General features: G+C 36.9%; 1 protein-coding gene across 1 annotated transcript; it reads left to right on the forward strand.

Moving 5' to 3' along the window:
• Nucleotides 1-1,811: 1,811 nt before the first annotated feature.
• LOC148845906 (2-alkenal reductase (NADP(+)-dependent)-like) lies at nucleotides 1,812-9,069 on the forward strand. Its single transcript, XM_088954939.1, has 5 exons — nucleotides 1,812-2,323; nucleotides 2,527-2,704; nucleotides 5,306-5,472; nucleotides 6,538-6,620; nucleotides 8,409-9,069. The coding sequence occupies exons 1-5, from the start codon at nucleotides 1,925-1,927 to the stop codon at nucleotides 8,785-8,787; spliced, it is 1,206 nt and encodes a 401-aa protein (XP_088811065.1). The 5' UTR covers nucleotides 1,812-1,924; the 3' UTR covers nucleotides 8,788-9,069.
• Nucleotides 9,070-15,352: the final 6,283 nt, after the last annotated feature.

A 15,352-nucleotide genomic window follows, 5' to 3' on the forward strand; every position in this document is an offset into this window, starting at 1 on the left:
ACATTTTGAATTTAAAATTGTCTTAATTTACTTTCATTTAATTATAATTATTCACAAATTTAATTTTATAAAATAAAGGTATTAATAAAAAATATCACAAATTATTCAATAGAAAGCTCAAATTTAATTAATGCAAACAAAACATCAGAAAGCAATAATCCATTTACATTCCATCTAAAAATTATAAAATTTATAAAAACTTATTACTTCTAAAGATAGTTTTATCAATTTAAATTCCATTTATAAATAATAAAAATTATGAAATCTAATAAAAATCAAGACAAATTAAACTAACAATGTTTGATAAAAATTAAATATTAATAACAACAAGTAATTCGTAGATTTAAAATTAAAATCAATTTACATTCTACATGAAAACAATAAAAGTTAACTAAATAAATAAAAAGTAATTTAACAAATTACTTATATAAAAATCATTATTAATTTTTATTATTAATAAAAATAATTTTTACTAAAAGAAAATTTGAAATTAATAAAACTACATTTTATTAAAATTAATAAAAAGATAAACTTGATAAAATCTATTTATCTTAATAAATTAAAAAAATTAACAACATAAATTAAAAAATTAATATCCATTCAAAAATTATTTACAATGAGTATAAAATTAATAGAAAATTATCTAATAATAATAAAATTAAAAAATGTTGGAAAATAATATAAAGTGATGGTTTGTTTTTTGGGTAAACATACAAAGTGATGGTTGAGTTGGACTTAGATCTGGCCACTTGGCTCAACTAAATGTCGGACTTAAGGCTGTGTTTGCCCTTCATATCAATCACTCAAAGGTAGATGCAGCTTTAAATTCTCTTTGTTTTTGTTATTAATAGATTTTGCATTGTTTTCTTTTTTCATTAGAAACCAGCATCAATAGTAACTGCATGAGTGTTTTAGACATTTTGATGTCTTTTTTAAGCGATTCTACCTAGGGGTGCTCACGGTATTATCGGTTTCTGGAAAACCAATAACCAAAACCAAAATGAAGCCAATCAGTTAACTAATTGACCGGTTCAGTTAACCATTGGTTTGGTTCATCATTTTTTTTGGATTTTTATATTTATAATATATATTATAAATAAATATATAATAAAACTAAAAATATATATAAACTATTATGTTTTAAATAATAATATTATAAATGTATATATTTATATATAATGCATATTTATTAATTTATAATATATAGAAAATATAATATATAATATACATAAATATACGTATAATATATAGCATGGTTTTCAAAATAGGATCGGACCGGAAAAATCGGGAACCAGTTAGGTGACCGATTTCGGTTTTCCCTAAAACCGGAAGTTTGCCCAAAACCGTTGATTTTGGTCAACAAACCGCTGACTCGGGTGACTAACCATTTGAACTGATTTAATCATTTTTTATTTTTTTGCCAGAACGAACTAGCCTTTCGATTCGAACGGTCAAACCATTCGACCCAATAACTAGACCCCTCCCTGATTCGGTGTCCGAGTCATTTTTAAAAACCATGATATATAAAAATATATGTATATCAATCGGTTCGGTTAACCACCGATTTTCTATAATAGTTAATCGAAACTGAACTAACCGGTTCGATTCGATTTGATCTTATCGGTTCGATTCAATTTTTTTTATTTTTCTTGCTAACCCCTAATTTTAACAAAGGGATCTACTTGCAATTGTTTGAGAAAGTTGGAGGTGATTACAATATACCTTAAAATTGCCATGTGCCATGAATCATGCCACAGCGCGTCTCAAATTTTCTTATTTCGGCCTCTTGTCAACATATTGCAAGCATACGAGACGAGGAGACGTAGGAATAAGGCAGAAGGACGATTTCTTGATATTAGTGTTCTCCTTCTTAATATGGCAAGCATACACTTGTCACCAACGTGTCACCATTAATGTGTTCATCATGTTCTTCCAACCCAAGTCCATATTACAACTACTCAACGTTGAGGAGATAAACCCCACAAGTTTTCTGGGTTTTCTTGTATATTTGCTCCCCTCTCTGCTTCATTCAACTGTTTCCAGGTTCAGCAGAGAGAGAGAGAGTAATTTGATTTGTAGAGCACAAATGGCTGAAGTAGAAGAGGTGAGAAACAAGCAGGTTCTACTAGGAGACTACGTTAATGGCTTCCCGAAAGAGACGGACATGTTTCTGAGCACTAAAACTATAAAGTTGAAGGTGCCTGAAGGATCAAGGGCGGTTCTGGTGAAGAATCTCTACTTATCCTGCGATCCCTACATGAGAAATCGAATGACGAAGCCAGACGGCGAGCCGAGCATCGGTGATTCCTTCAAACCTGGATCGGTAACTCTATATTAATTCTTTATTGTTCAAGTTGCCATTTATTTGGTTGTTGGAAGTGTTGTTTATTAAATTCTGAGCTGCAATTGGTGAAGAATGAAGATTTCAAAGAACGTAACTGAAGAAAATAAAATAATCTTCTAATGCTGATTTGAAGTGTTGATGAGATTGCTTCTCTGATTTTCTTGCTGGAAATTAACGTGCAGGCTATAACTGGGTATGGTGTGTCTAAAGTTCTGGATTCTGGTGATCCAGACTTCAAAACAGGCGATCTCGTGTGGGGGATAACTGGATGGGAGTACAGTCTTATAGATACAAAGCACGAATCCCTCTTCAAAATTCATCACACAGACATTCCTCTTTCTTTCTATACTGGAATTCTCGGTATTTTTGTCACACTCAGTTTATTAATTTTTCATGTTTGTGGGTCCTGAATAAAACTAAGATTTGGAAAGGTTGGTTCCATTTTTTTTTTATTGAAATTAGCAGATTGCATGTTTGTGAGTATTTTTTTAAAGAGAAATCGTGAGACTTTGGGTGTATTTAGGGTTTTGGGTTCTTAGTGATTTGGGTGTATTGATTTTACAGTGGATTTACATAAGCCAATCCACATAAATCTGTGTCTTTTCGGTCTCTGTTTTTCTTTCGATTTTGGGTGCCATTCGAATCTGTATTTTCAGGTTTTAATTGCATTACAGAAGCTTATGCGAAATGAAAGAACAGTCAACCCAAAAACAAATGAGTTGGTGTAAATCTAAAAATGTTTATAGGTAGTTGCAGATTAAGGTCCTCTAACAATCTCATTTGGGAAACTATTACTATGTGAACATGTTTTTAGCTTTGCATGAAATAGTCCTTGAATTATCAATTATCATTATGTTGGACTTGCATGAAATTGTCTTTGAATTATTTTGGACTTCAATCACAATGATGTACATTATGAATTTATTTTAAATGAATAAAAGTACATATTTGATTCATGTTATTCATGTTCCCTTGGTGTGTTTCTGTCTAATAATACCCTTAAACTGGATACGTAATGAGACTCGTGTTAGTTTAGAATGTTCATAGCCAGTGGGTCGGTCTGGGGAGAATTATCCTGATAAGGCTAACACTGATGTGCCACCAAATCGGTTGGGGTGGCCTGTCTCAGTTACTAGGATGAGATTGTAGGCACATGCAGTGTATGATTAATTGAATTTTTGAACTGGACCAGATTTCCAGTATTGCCCTGGACCTTGGAGATAAATGGGCAAAACTGGAAAATTACACCCGACCCCTAGACTCGATTATGATATTACACTATATGTCGGATTGGGCTGTCTTTGATGTACCAATCAGAGAGATCTTTAGTGGGGTCAAAACCTGGGTATGTTGAGACAGTCTAAGAATTCATCTGAGTAGGTGATCATAGTGATAGGATCAGCCTCTTTGTCGGACAAAGGTAATGATCGGGGATGCACTATCTCTGATGGAAACCAAGACTGCCGGTAATCGATTTCAATCGTTGAAATTTGTTTGCAAAATATATTTTATATGAGATATAAAAGTATATATATTATGATTTTTAAAATGTTTGCAAAAAGTTTTAATTCTCGGGATCCATATGAGTAGAGAGTGCAACACTGTTCCTTGCAACCGAGGGAGAGGTCATCTCTTGTCGTGCAGTGTATGATCATTATGGGCTGAGAGTTTAAGTGTAAGACCATTGAGGATAATACCTAATGGGTTAATCTTGCATTTGCCCACAATCCCTGGGTGTTACAAGGTGGCTTGGCCCAGGGACCACTTAGGATAAGTGTTGGGCCCATAGAGCCCATTTGATGGGTTTCAGGGGGTGCACTGTCCATAAAGTGTATTCGGCCAGACCTTGTGACAAAGGGTAGGCTGAACCCATGTGGCTGATGTGTAGATCAATGCTTGAGTCCCACGCTATACAAGGAAGCCCAACTAGGCAACAAATAGGAAGGCTAAGTGAGCACTTGACCTTAATGGGCCTAAAGCCCATTTCAAACTAGGTTGTTTAACTAGTTAAATATGGGGCGAATTCTGTGATGGATTAAAGATAGGATAGGGTCTTAACCCTATCCACTCAGAGAGTCCAAATCTGAATGTGATTTATATCTGCAAACCTCTTAATGTGATTAGGAAAAGGCTGATCTAATGTACAGATAAGATAAGGGTTTATACTTATCACCTAAAGGGATGTCTGATCCAAATGAGATTTGAATCAACTCCTAATTGGATTGGGAGGTGATCCTTTAGGAAAACAAAAGAAGGAAGGGGCGTCAGCTTTTAGAAGATAGATATTCACATCCTCTTTAGTGCTGAAATCACAGAAGAAAGAACCAAGCAACCCTGCAAAATTCTTTCTTGCCGCCTCCTTGTTCTTGCCGCCTACCTTGCCAGTTTGATCTCCAGTTCAGTGGGAGAAGTCAATAATCATTTTTGATATCAGTTCCTTGTGAAGGAACTGATAGGAAGTTGTGGTCACATGTCATTTTGCTATTTCTTGCGAATGAATAGGGTCTTGGAGAAGAACTCTGTTGATTTTGCTCCATCCTACACTGTGCCATCTTCTGTGGGAGCAATCTTTGGATCCTTCTTTCGGTGTGAACACCTCCATTGGGAGATATTACTTCTCCGTATCAAGTATAATTCTCTCCTACTACTTTTGTTCAGATCTGGTTCAGTTTATGGTTCAAGATTGATCCTTGAAAATGTGATTTTCTAAATAGGGAATTCGATTCCCAGTTGAAAGGGAGAGAAAAATTTTTGAAATTCGTCCACTTTATTCCGCAAGATTTGGGCATCCATAAGATGGATCTCTCATCCCTTCACATTACATATAGTTGGTGTAAATCTTTAATTTCCAACAGGTTGTAGATTGGGAAGAAAGTTTTGATACTTTTAACTCTGATTTCTAAATTCTTGACGTTGACTGCTCCGGCTGACAGCCATATATATATGATGATTTCTTCATAGGTATGCTTGGAATGACGGCTTATGCTGGGTTTTATGAGGTTTGCTCTCCTAAGAGAGGAGAGAATGTGTTCATATCAGCGGCATCAGGTGGAGTTGGTCAGCTTGTGGGACAATTTACCAAACTAATGGGTTGCTATGTGGTTGGAAGTGCTGGAAACAAGGAAAAGGTCAGTCTCCCACAACATTGCTTTCTATGTCAATTTCAATCTAGACCCACTTTTTGTTGTTTGTGTGCAGTGCAAATCTGAACTGGTATAAGAATTTTGCACTTGCTTTAGTTTTGCATCCATTTGTTTGTAGTTATGATTTGCACTCCCAAAATTAAATCTGTACGTTGTTGTCTCATATAACTCATGCATAATTGATGGAAATTTGTTACACCTTACTGTTATATCAATTCTTTCTCACGCAAAGTGGGGGCCACATCATCTTATTTCTTACATTTCCCAAATAAATAATCCTCCTGCTGCCTATATTCTCTTTCGTCTAAGGTGGAATCGTGGAGAGTGGTTTACTTCCTACTTCACTTCTCTTCAGGTCTATGAGTGGGCTTGGGTTGGGTTTTGTCAAATTAGCCTGAGCCCAAAACATTAGAAAATGTTTAGTCAGGCCAACCCGATCTGCACCCTCTAACTTCAGACAATCAAAGCCCCCTGCCACCGGGGCTGTGGTTAAGGGGATGGGGATGGGCCCAAAGCCTTCGGGCCACTTATGTTTCCCTCATCATCCTGCATATTTCCTTTCCCTTCTTAAAAATACATAATTTAGAGTTGCAAAAGTAATAAAAGAAGTGATGATGTAATATAAGTAATATATAGAATATGTATAGATACATATAATTTATAATATTGTCGTTACAACCAGATCGGGGTATATCCGAATTCGATCCATTAACTAAACAGATAAACTTTTCGGATCTGATCCAATTTATTAGGATCAAGAGAGGTATCCAAATCTGATTTTTATTGATTCGACTTATTTGCAGCCCTAGTGACACATTCACTTCATGAGTTATTCCCTAAATCGCTGGGGCTGGGAGTTTTAGGGGTTGCTTCAATTGGCGGGCCTCATTATGGAATTTGGCTCTGCTTTTCACAGACCTTGTAGTTACATCCCACCCTGTATTGTGAACATTTTCCTATAAATAATAAATACAAATACAGGAGATGTTTCTAATAGGCACACTCTCTGAGGAGCATATCACTAACTTCTTTTTCTTGGCACACATTAAGGTTGATTTATTGAAGAACAAGTTAGGGTTTGATGAAGCTTTCAACTATAAAGAAGAGCATGACTTGGATGCTGCTTTGAAAAGGTGAGTCTTGGAATCCATCAACTATCAACTGGAAGCTGTGCTAAATGATCAATTAATTATCTTATTTAATGCATTAGTTTAACTTAATTATCATTATATAGAATGGATTACTTGACTTGCTTTAAACTGTCCCTCTAGGCTTCTAGTTCTCACTATCTAATTCCACCTGGTGCCCCATATCATCCTTCTAGGAAGATGTCACCAAATCAACATTCAGAAATGGAAATGCCATCATCTCGTAGATACCCCTAAAACCTGGCTTGCTCTGGCCCCCAAATAGTTGGCTCCAATAAGATGTTAGATAGGAGATTTTCTACATCAAAGGTTCCACCTGCCATAACTTTCATACATACCCAGAATGCATATCTACTGTTTGAGATAATGCAGGAGATGCACTAACCACACCTAATGCCTCACAAACTTTTTAACATTAACATTGTTTTTGTCCTTGTAACAGTTTGCCATGAAATGGATAAGGTTAGTCATCTTACTAATATCCCCTATTCCTCTTTATTCCCAAAACTACTTTCCTCGGAGTGTTGTTTGTTTGCTGTGCAAGTCTAAACGGAATATAAATTTTGCACTTGCTTTAGTTTTACATTTGTTTGTTGTTCCCAACCCTATCCCAACCCTAAGTTCTAAACCCCCAACCTTAACCCTAACCAAACCTAACCTTCAACCTGATCAATCCACCCAACTCTAAGTTCTAAACCCTCAACCCTAATCCTAACCCAACCTAACCTTCAACCCGATCAATCTACCCAACCCAAACCCTAATTAAATTTCTTCAACTCTAACCCAACCCAACCCAATCCGAAGTCAACTTGGGGTTGGGCTCAACCCAACCTTTTTCCCATCTCTTAAAATCTCATAAAATTATTTAATCTCAAATCTTAATTCAATTTTCACTATATATATATATATATGTTTTATTAGTATTTATTTGTTAATGTTTTAATTGGTTCTTTTAGTATAAAATTCAAAAATATGGGCGGCAAACATTAAAGAGGAGATGAAGAATAAAATATTCAAAAAAAAACATAAAACATGTTATTAATTTTATTTGGGATTAAGTGAAGTTATTATTTTAAAAGAAAAACATGATAGTATATAGTGAGGGCTATTCAATCAAGGTTAAAAAAATTGTTATGTATCGGCTCGTATCGGCCAATATGTATGAGCCCTTCCCGATATGCCCTTGTATCGGGTCAGGGCCTGGTTTAGAGGGTAGTCGGGACTTAAACTAGCCCCTCTGAACCAAAATTGAAAAAGAAAAAGTAGAATTTATAAAAATGGGTCGATACTAGCTGATACACCCTACTATACATCTAAACAAATCGATGTATGAAATATATAATATATATTTATATATTTATATATGACATATACTACAAAGTCAGGTTTGGGTTGTCCAAGGGGTCAATTCTAATCCAACGCTTGGCTCATGAATTTCAATCCTAACCTTAACCCGAACATTAAGGTTGGGTTTGGGCCAACCCGACCCAAGTTTCATTAAGGTTGATTTCTACTCCTTATCTGAATGCAAAATTTGCTTTTTCTGGTTTCCCCTCTCGATTCCCTAACGTGGAAACTATGTCATTTTTCTTCCAACTTTACTCCCCCAAAACAAATTAATAATCTCTCCTATTTTACCTTTCACAAACAAAATCTGAGGCAAAAAGTAAACCAAAATTGACACCCGGTCCACTTGAACTTCTCTGCATTAATACCACTGCAAATGAAATTTGCACTTCATGTTCATACATTGTGCTGCTTGATTGTTGTCAGGTACTTTCCGAGAGGTATTGATATCTACTTCGAGAACGTAGGAGGGAAGATGCTCGACGCTGTCCTCCTCAACATGCGACCCCACGGCCGCATAGCTGCATGCGGGATGATCTCCCAATACAACCTGCCGCAGCCTGAGGGAGTGCACAATCTGTTTTGTCTGATCACCAAACGGATCCGAATGCAAGGGTTTGTACTTTTCGACTACTTTCATCTCTACCCCAGGTTTCTGGAGTTCGTTCTCCCAAACATCAGACAAGGGAAGATAGTTTATGTCGAAGATAAAGCTTTGGGTCTCGAAAGCGCGCCTGCAGCTCTAGCTGGACTCTTTTCTGGGCGCAATGTTGGAAAACAAGTAGTTGTAGTTGCACGTGGATGATTACTTTCTTCCATGAATCTTCTAGTCTGGTTGATCCGTCTGTAGCAATGGGACAATTAATCAAATTGATGTAACTGTGTTCGGTGTTGTCAATGGACACATGATCATGATCTAAGCCTAAGCCTGGAGTAGAAGATATCAATTGGTAGATCCATGGAAATTCACGAATATTCTGAGACCAACAGAACTGAACTCATAGAATCACGCAAGGAGAGATCGTGATCTTTGTACGTTGGTTATAAAGGAGAATTATATTACAATAGATGTTGTGACGATAATAAATAATCTCGTATATGCAGTATATATTTCTTCACAGACGCAAGGGATCGAGCAGAGATCCAATCCAAAACTTCTATTGGAGTTGGAGGCTTCGATCTTCTTGACTTCTTGTTGTCTCATCCAATCCACCAGCGAAAATAAATCGCTTCCATTCAATCTCCCATGATCTCAAATTCAGGTAGTTAAATTAAATATGAGACTCTAGTTCACGGGTTGGTCAACTTTTTGTTAGGTCTGAATAGAAACCATTCCCAGTTGGCTTGATTATTAGCGTTAGCTGAAACTCAGTTTTTGGTATCAATTGGACTGATTTGATCTAATCCGATCCGGTCCAATGTGAGTCCATTATAAATGGACCAGGTCCAATCCAATCTAATGAAAGCTTTGGAACTGGTTCAAATCAATGTCTGAACCATCCAATCTGTTTAAATTTGTTTTGATTTAGATTGGTTTCAACCCAAATTCGGTCCATTGGTACATATATTACATATATTTTTAATCCAATATAAATTTGTTATCGACGAACCACGTTCGATCCAAACTAATGAATATTTTGGACCAGATTAGTCCATTCCAATCTGTGGACGGGTTGAATCCAAAACTGATCCATTGACACCCTTAGCTAGAACCCGAATCCAGCCAGCATTCAACAGCTTTGTCTACAATTATCTTACCAAGCAAACATAACTTGCTTTCTTCCTCAGCTATATCTTGGATATTCATCTCGACTTCTTCCTTCGAAATCGCCAACTTCATTAAGAGTAGCTCTAACCACTGAGCTTTTTCGTTCAAAACCATTATTTGAGTTTGAATCACCTGCCAATAAAATACATTCCAACAACGTACCAACAAGATCTCACACCATGCATCTCATATATTAAGTGATGTATCAATTTTTGGTGAATCAATCAATTTTTTGTGCTAAGTACCTCATCATTTGGTCTATTTCCAAGTGGTTGATGACTCAGAGGCCGAAGTGGAGAACTTTTGCTGGATGAGGACCTGGATGTCGAGCTGACCAGGCTGAGCTAGGGGCAGATTGGGTGTCGAGCTGACTGAGCCGAGCTGGGCAGGTTAGGTGCCAAATCGACTGGGTCGAGCGCATATTAGGTGACGACCTGACCAGAGGGTCGAGCTGCCTATTAGGTGCCGAACTGAACAGAGTGTCGAGCTGCCTATTAGGTGCTAGCTTACCAAAGTGTCAAGCTGGATTGATTGTTGAGTTTCATAGTTCTTTAGAGACCTGCAAGGAACCAATGTTAGAGGACCCGGGGTGGCTAACCCGGCGAGGTCGCTCCGATGCTTAAATCAGAACTCTCATAGTATACTGCGAGCTAAAATTCACAAAGTATGAGAGCTAGAATATGCATACTCCTCCCCTGCCATTGGGGTTGGTGCTTTTATATAGGCATTGTTTGGCGTGGGATTCACGCACCGCATCCTAGATTTCCGCGAGATTGTCTAAGTTGTCCGAGATTCCCGGAGGTAACCACCATGCACGTTGACCACCCTCCGGATCGTTCAGCACGTGGGCCAACTTCCAAGGATCATGGGAGTGTTAGGATATGCATGTCAAATTCATCGACGAGCACGTCTCGCAGGTCGCCAAGTTGGCGCCTGTGCTAGGCCGCTAGTTCGCGCCTAGGCTAGGCTGCCAGGTTGGCGCCTGAGCCAGGCCGCCAGGTGGGTGCCTGTGCCAAGCCGCCAATTCACGCCTGGGCTAGGCCGCCAGTCGGCGCCCGTGCCAAGCCACCAAGTCGCGCCTGGGCCAGGCCGCCAGGTCGGACACCATCAACTTGGCTAAGGCAAGTTGTTGCCTAAGTGGTTCTGGGTGTCACCTAGTTGTTCTGAGGTGCCATGTGTCACCATGTCAGTGGAGGGCCAAATCCGCCCTCATCATGAAGGGTCCCACTGTTATGGTAGATCCTAATCTCATGGTGAGATGCACGGTGTTAGATCATGTTGATAGAGGGTTGGAATGTGTTTTGTTAGCAAAAGATCCCAACTCTTATTATTTTCCTCCATGCTCTTTTGAAATTCATATTTTTGGGTTCATGAAGTAACCATGTGATTGTAACCTCTAAAGAACCGAACTAGCTAGGGGGAAGCTCTTTGTAGTTAACCTAAACAGAGAAAGCTCTCAAAACAGAGCTTTCCCAAACTAAGCCCAAGTTGCAGCTTTTATAATGTAGCATTTATTAATTATATAATGGCCCAATCCACCACATCTCCGCCCCACAACGTCCTGCCCCACAATGCCCCACAGCACATCCACGCTGTGTATTGGGAACATTTGTCGATGATGTATTAGAACCGATGATGTCATCATCGGGAGATGCTCTCAATACACGGCAGGGATGTGCTGTGGGGCATTTTGTGGGGCAGAGATGTGAACTCCACTTTTGCTACATAGCATTGTGCTAAAACAACAAAATTAAATCCTTTGATTTATTAATGTGGCCCCACCTTAAATTAGATGAAACAATGTCTTGGTTGAGTCTCAATAATAAATCTAAGGCCTTCATTCTCAATTCTAGCCCTACACTACAACACTGTCGTAGCAAAAGTGAACTCAAAAAGGACTATAAATGATCCTAGAAATCTCTGAAAACACTAAAAGATCTCAAATTCAATATTTTCTCAAAAAATGGTGCATTGCTACCAGCGATGAAATGATGTGGCATCATTTTGGACGTTGGATAATATAGACCATGTTGAAAATGTTACTGTCAGCACTGGTACCAAACAAAATTAGTGTTGTTTTCTCAGAAAATAATCTATGTAGCAGCACCAGTTCCAAACAAAAAATATGAGAAAACAATACTTACAATTCCATATGCACAACACTATTTTTCTCAGAAAACTGGTGGGATGTTCTCAGCACCGATGCCAAGCACCTACTTTAGTGTTTTAAAAACCAACCTAGCCATTTTAGCATCTGGGTCACAATTCAGTGTTTCAACCATCTTGGTTGGACAGGTTAGACCGTAAAACAACACCAACTTAAATAAAAGTTAAATACATAGATATATGTATGTATAAATATGTGTGTGTATATATATATAAACATATATTTTATCAATTAAATAATTTTTAATTATATTCCCCTTGTAATATATGTATATATGTGGTTTATATTAGAACTATTTTATTTTTATTTCAGTTTTTAAATTTTGTATAAATAAAAAGCTAAAAATTGGGATCTGAGGAAAAAAAAAGGTAGGGATTGCAAGTACGCGAGTTAGGCTGAGTTTTAGCTCGATCCCAAGCTTGACCCTAAGAATTGGGCCTAAGGCCCGAGCCTAAGGTCAAGCCTTAACTATCCAACCCATATCCAGCCTACACTAGAATTTGATGCACTAGGATTGGGCTTGGGTTGGTCAATCAACACACTAAAAATTGGTACACATGTATGTGCATATGTATGGCTTATTAAAAAAATTATGCATATATGTGTGTATGCATGCAAATATGTGTATATACTTATATATACATGTATATAATCGGGTTAGGCTTGGGCAGGATTTGGGTTACCTAAGGTCTAGGTCTGAGCCCAACTTGAAAAATTTAAAAGCCCAAACTTTTGGGCCCATGCCTAGCCTGGGTTGATCTAGACTTGAGTTGGGTCCACCTAAGTTGCATCCCCAAAGAAGGGGATTCTTTTTGGCAAAAATAGTGGGGCAAGGCACCTTTAGGACACATAGATCTTGAAAAGTTACCAAAAAAAAAAAAGATCACTCCAATGAAACAACCGATCGCAAAGTTATAGGCTCCAAAAATTTGCATATACATATATATATATATATATATATATATATATATATATATATATAGAGAGAGAGAGAGAGAGAGAGAGAGAGAGAGAGAGAGCAAATGCCTACATGGTGCTGACATGGCAAAAATGCCTTGGAGGAACAACTCCTACACCGAACACCACCTAAGCAAGCATTGAACACCTGTCATCTCCGAGTTCACCTTATCTATGACATATTGGCTCAAGACTAAAATCGTGAACATGGCCTCCCTAGGAGTCTGAATCTCCTACCAACAAAATACATTGTAACACCCTACCAACATGATCTGACACCAACACTGCACATCTCACACATAGTGGGTCCCAATCTCATAGTAAGATGACTCAGGACGGAAGTCGTGGTTGAGCTTGATATTGTGCAAGGTACACGTTGATAAGAAAAGACCTAGAACCCACTAAGTTGAAACTCCAGTAATGCACTAGAAAATAAGAGGAATTCTTTGAAGAAATTGTATTTGAAGTTCACTGCCTACAAACAAAGGCTTAGAGTCCCTTTTATAGGCCTTGAATTACAAGCTTACTCAAACTAGGAAACCAATTCCTAAGGAAACAAATAGGAAATGAGACAACTCCTACGCCTTTCCTAACTTATCTAAAAGAAAACAAACAAATAAGAACTCTACTAAGGTGGCGTTTGATAACAATTTTCAGACCTTTGAAGTCTGAAAATGTTGCTTTTTAGACATTAGAGGTATTTAGAAGTATATCTATATTTGGGTCTGAAAATTATTTTCAGATCTAAAATAACAAGACATGGGTCAAACGCTAAACGCGTTTAGATGCATTTCAGTTCTAACCAAAAGTCCAAAATGCCCTTGAAAATGTTGCTTGCATTTCTCCCTCTCACTGTTCATCTTCTCCACTTGACGCAGTAGCGGCAAGTGACTCGTCTGGCAAGCTAGCGGTGGCGAGTTCCGTCCTTCTTCCTCTCTCTCTCTCTCTTCTTTCTTCTTCTTCTTCTTCTTCTTCTTCTTCTTCTTCTTCTTCTTCTTCTCTCGTTGTTGTAACCAAATAGTCTAATTTAGGGGTAAAATAACAAAATTAGTGAATTTCAGATGCTGAAGGTTTGATCCAACACAAACAACCTTTATTCAAAGCCTCTAAAAAATCAGAAAACAATTATGTCTCTTTTCAGATTTTAAACACTTAATATCTTTTTAAAAGATTTCAGATTTATCAAACACCACCTAATTAGACTAAAAAACTAAAAAAAAAAAACAAATAAAAAATTGAGTGTTTTAGTAGAACTGCATTTTCATCCTTTCATTCATTTTTGGACAGTGTCTTCCTACCCAATTGTCCATCATCTTAACACAAGGTGAGGCCATAAACCTACCTCGAAAGTCGAAACCTCTTAGTGCCGACTCTGCTTGCGTTGTGTTTGGGAAAACGATTGATTGCCGACACCAATATTGAAAATGTATGCATGCGCGTTATAGCTGGTTTGACCGATAATACCTTCCCACGCCAGCCAAGTGCTATACCCCATAACGACTTATGGGTTACAAAGAAATCACGTTCAGCAACATCTAGTAATGGTGGTGTTAGTTGGGGTGTAGATTGAATAATTGAATTCACTATCAACTCATTCTAATAAAAAATAATAATAAATGAAAGAATGTTACTCACGTTACGTGGGGTTTTGGTGAAATAGACAAATACGTCCTAACTCCTAACATTGATTTATCTAACCTGCCCCTTGTAGTTTGAGGTCAGGATAGGGGTGATCGATCGTTTTCAGCCCGACGGACCCGCATAATCCAGTCTGCAAATTCTGGCTTGCGCTATCTGTTTTGTTTTGGGATAAGTAGAGTGCAATCCAACTCACAAATCTGAAATTACAGCCCCTCTTAGTCTATTAGTAGTTTCCTATAAACCACATCCTGTTCATAGATTTGGCATCCTATTTATGGTCAGGATGCATCCCGCCTCTACCATGGAGCTAAGATTTCTGGGGGTAGATTGAACAGTAAAAATCCCTTTTGTTTATAATATTTATATATTTTTTAGGGGTTATATAATTTGGGGTAGTCCAACCCATTTAATTTGAATTACTCCTTTTCATTTTATTTATTTTTTTCTTATTAAATCTTATATTTAAAATATTAGTTTTTGTTTTCTTTCATTAAAGTATATATTTAAACTTTTTTATAAATAAATTCTATCAATTAGATATAATATTAATTTTAAACAGATAAAAAACCGAAACCCTTCTTCCATCCTAATGGTAGGTAAGCAATTCAACTATCTAGGTCATATGGATTAACCCATAATGTCATAGTTAAATAATAAAATTTTTAAAATAGAAATAAATGCAAAAAATAATATATATATATATATATATATATATATATATATATATATATATATATATATATATATATATATATATATATATATATATATATATATATATATATATATATATATATATATATTATACAAAAAGTTGGGCACATTTCTAATATTTCA

The sequence above is a fragment of the Nelumbo lutea genome, chromosome 7 (assembly GCF_056320005.1).
Source record: "Nelumbo lutea isolate HS-2025 chromosome 7, American lotus-T2T, whole genome shotgun sequence".
In the NCBI taxonomy this organism is placed as follows: domain Eukaryota; kingdom Viridiplantae; phylum Streptophyta; class Magnoliopsida; order Proteales; family Nelumbonaceae; genus Nelumbo; species Nelumbo lutea.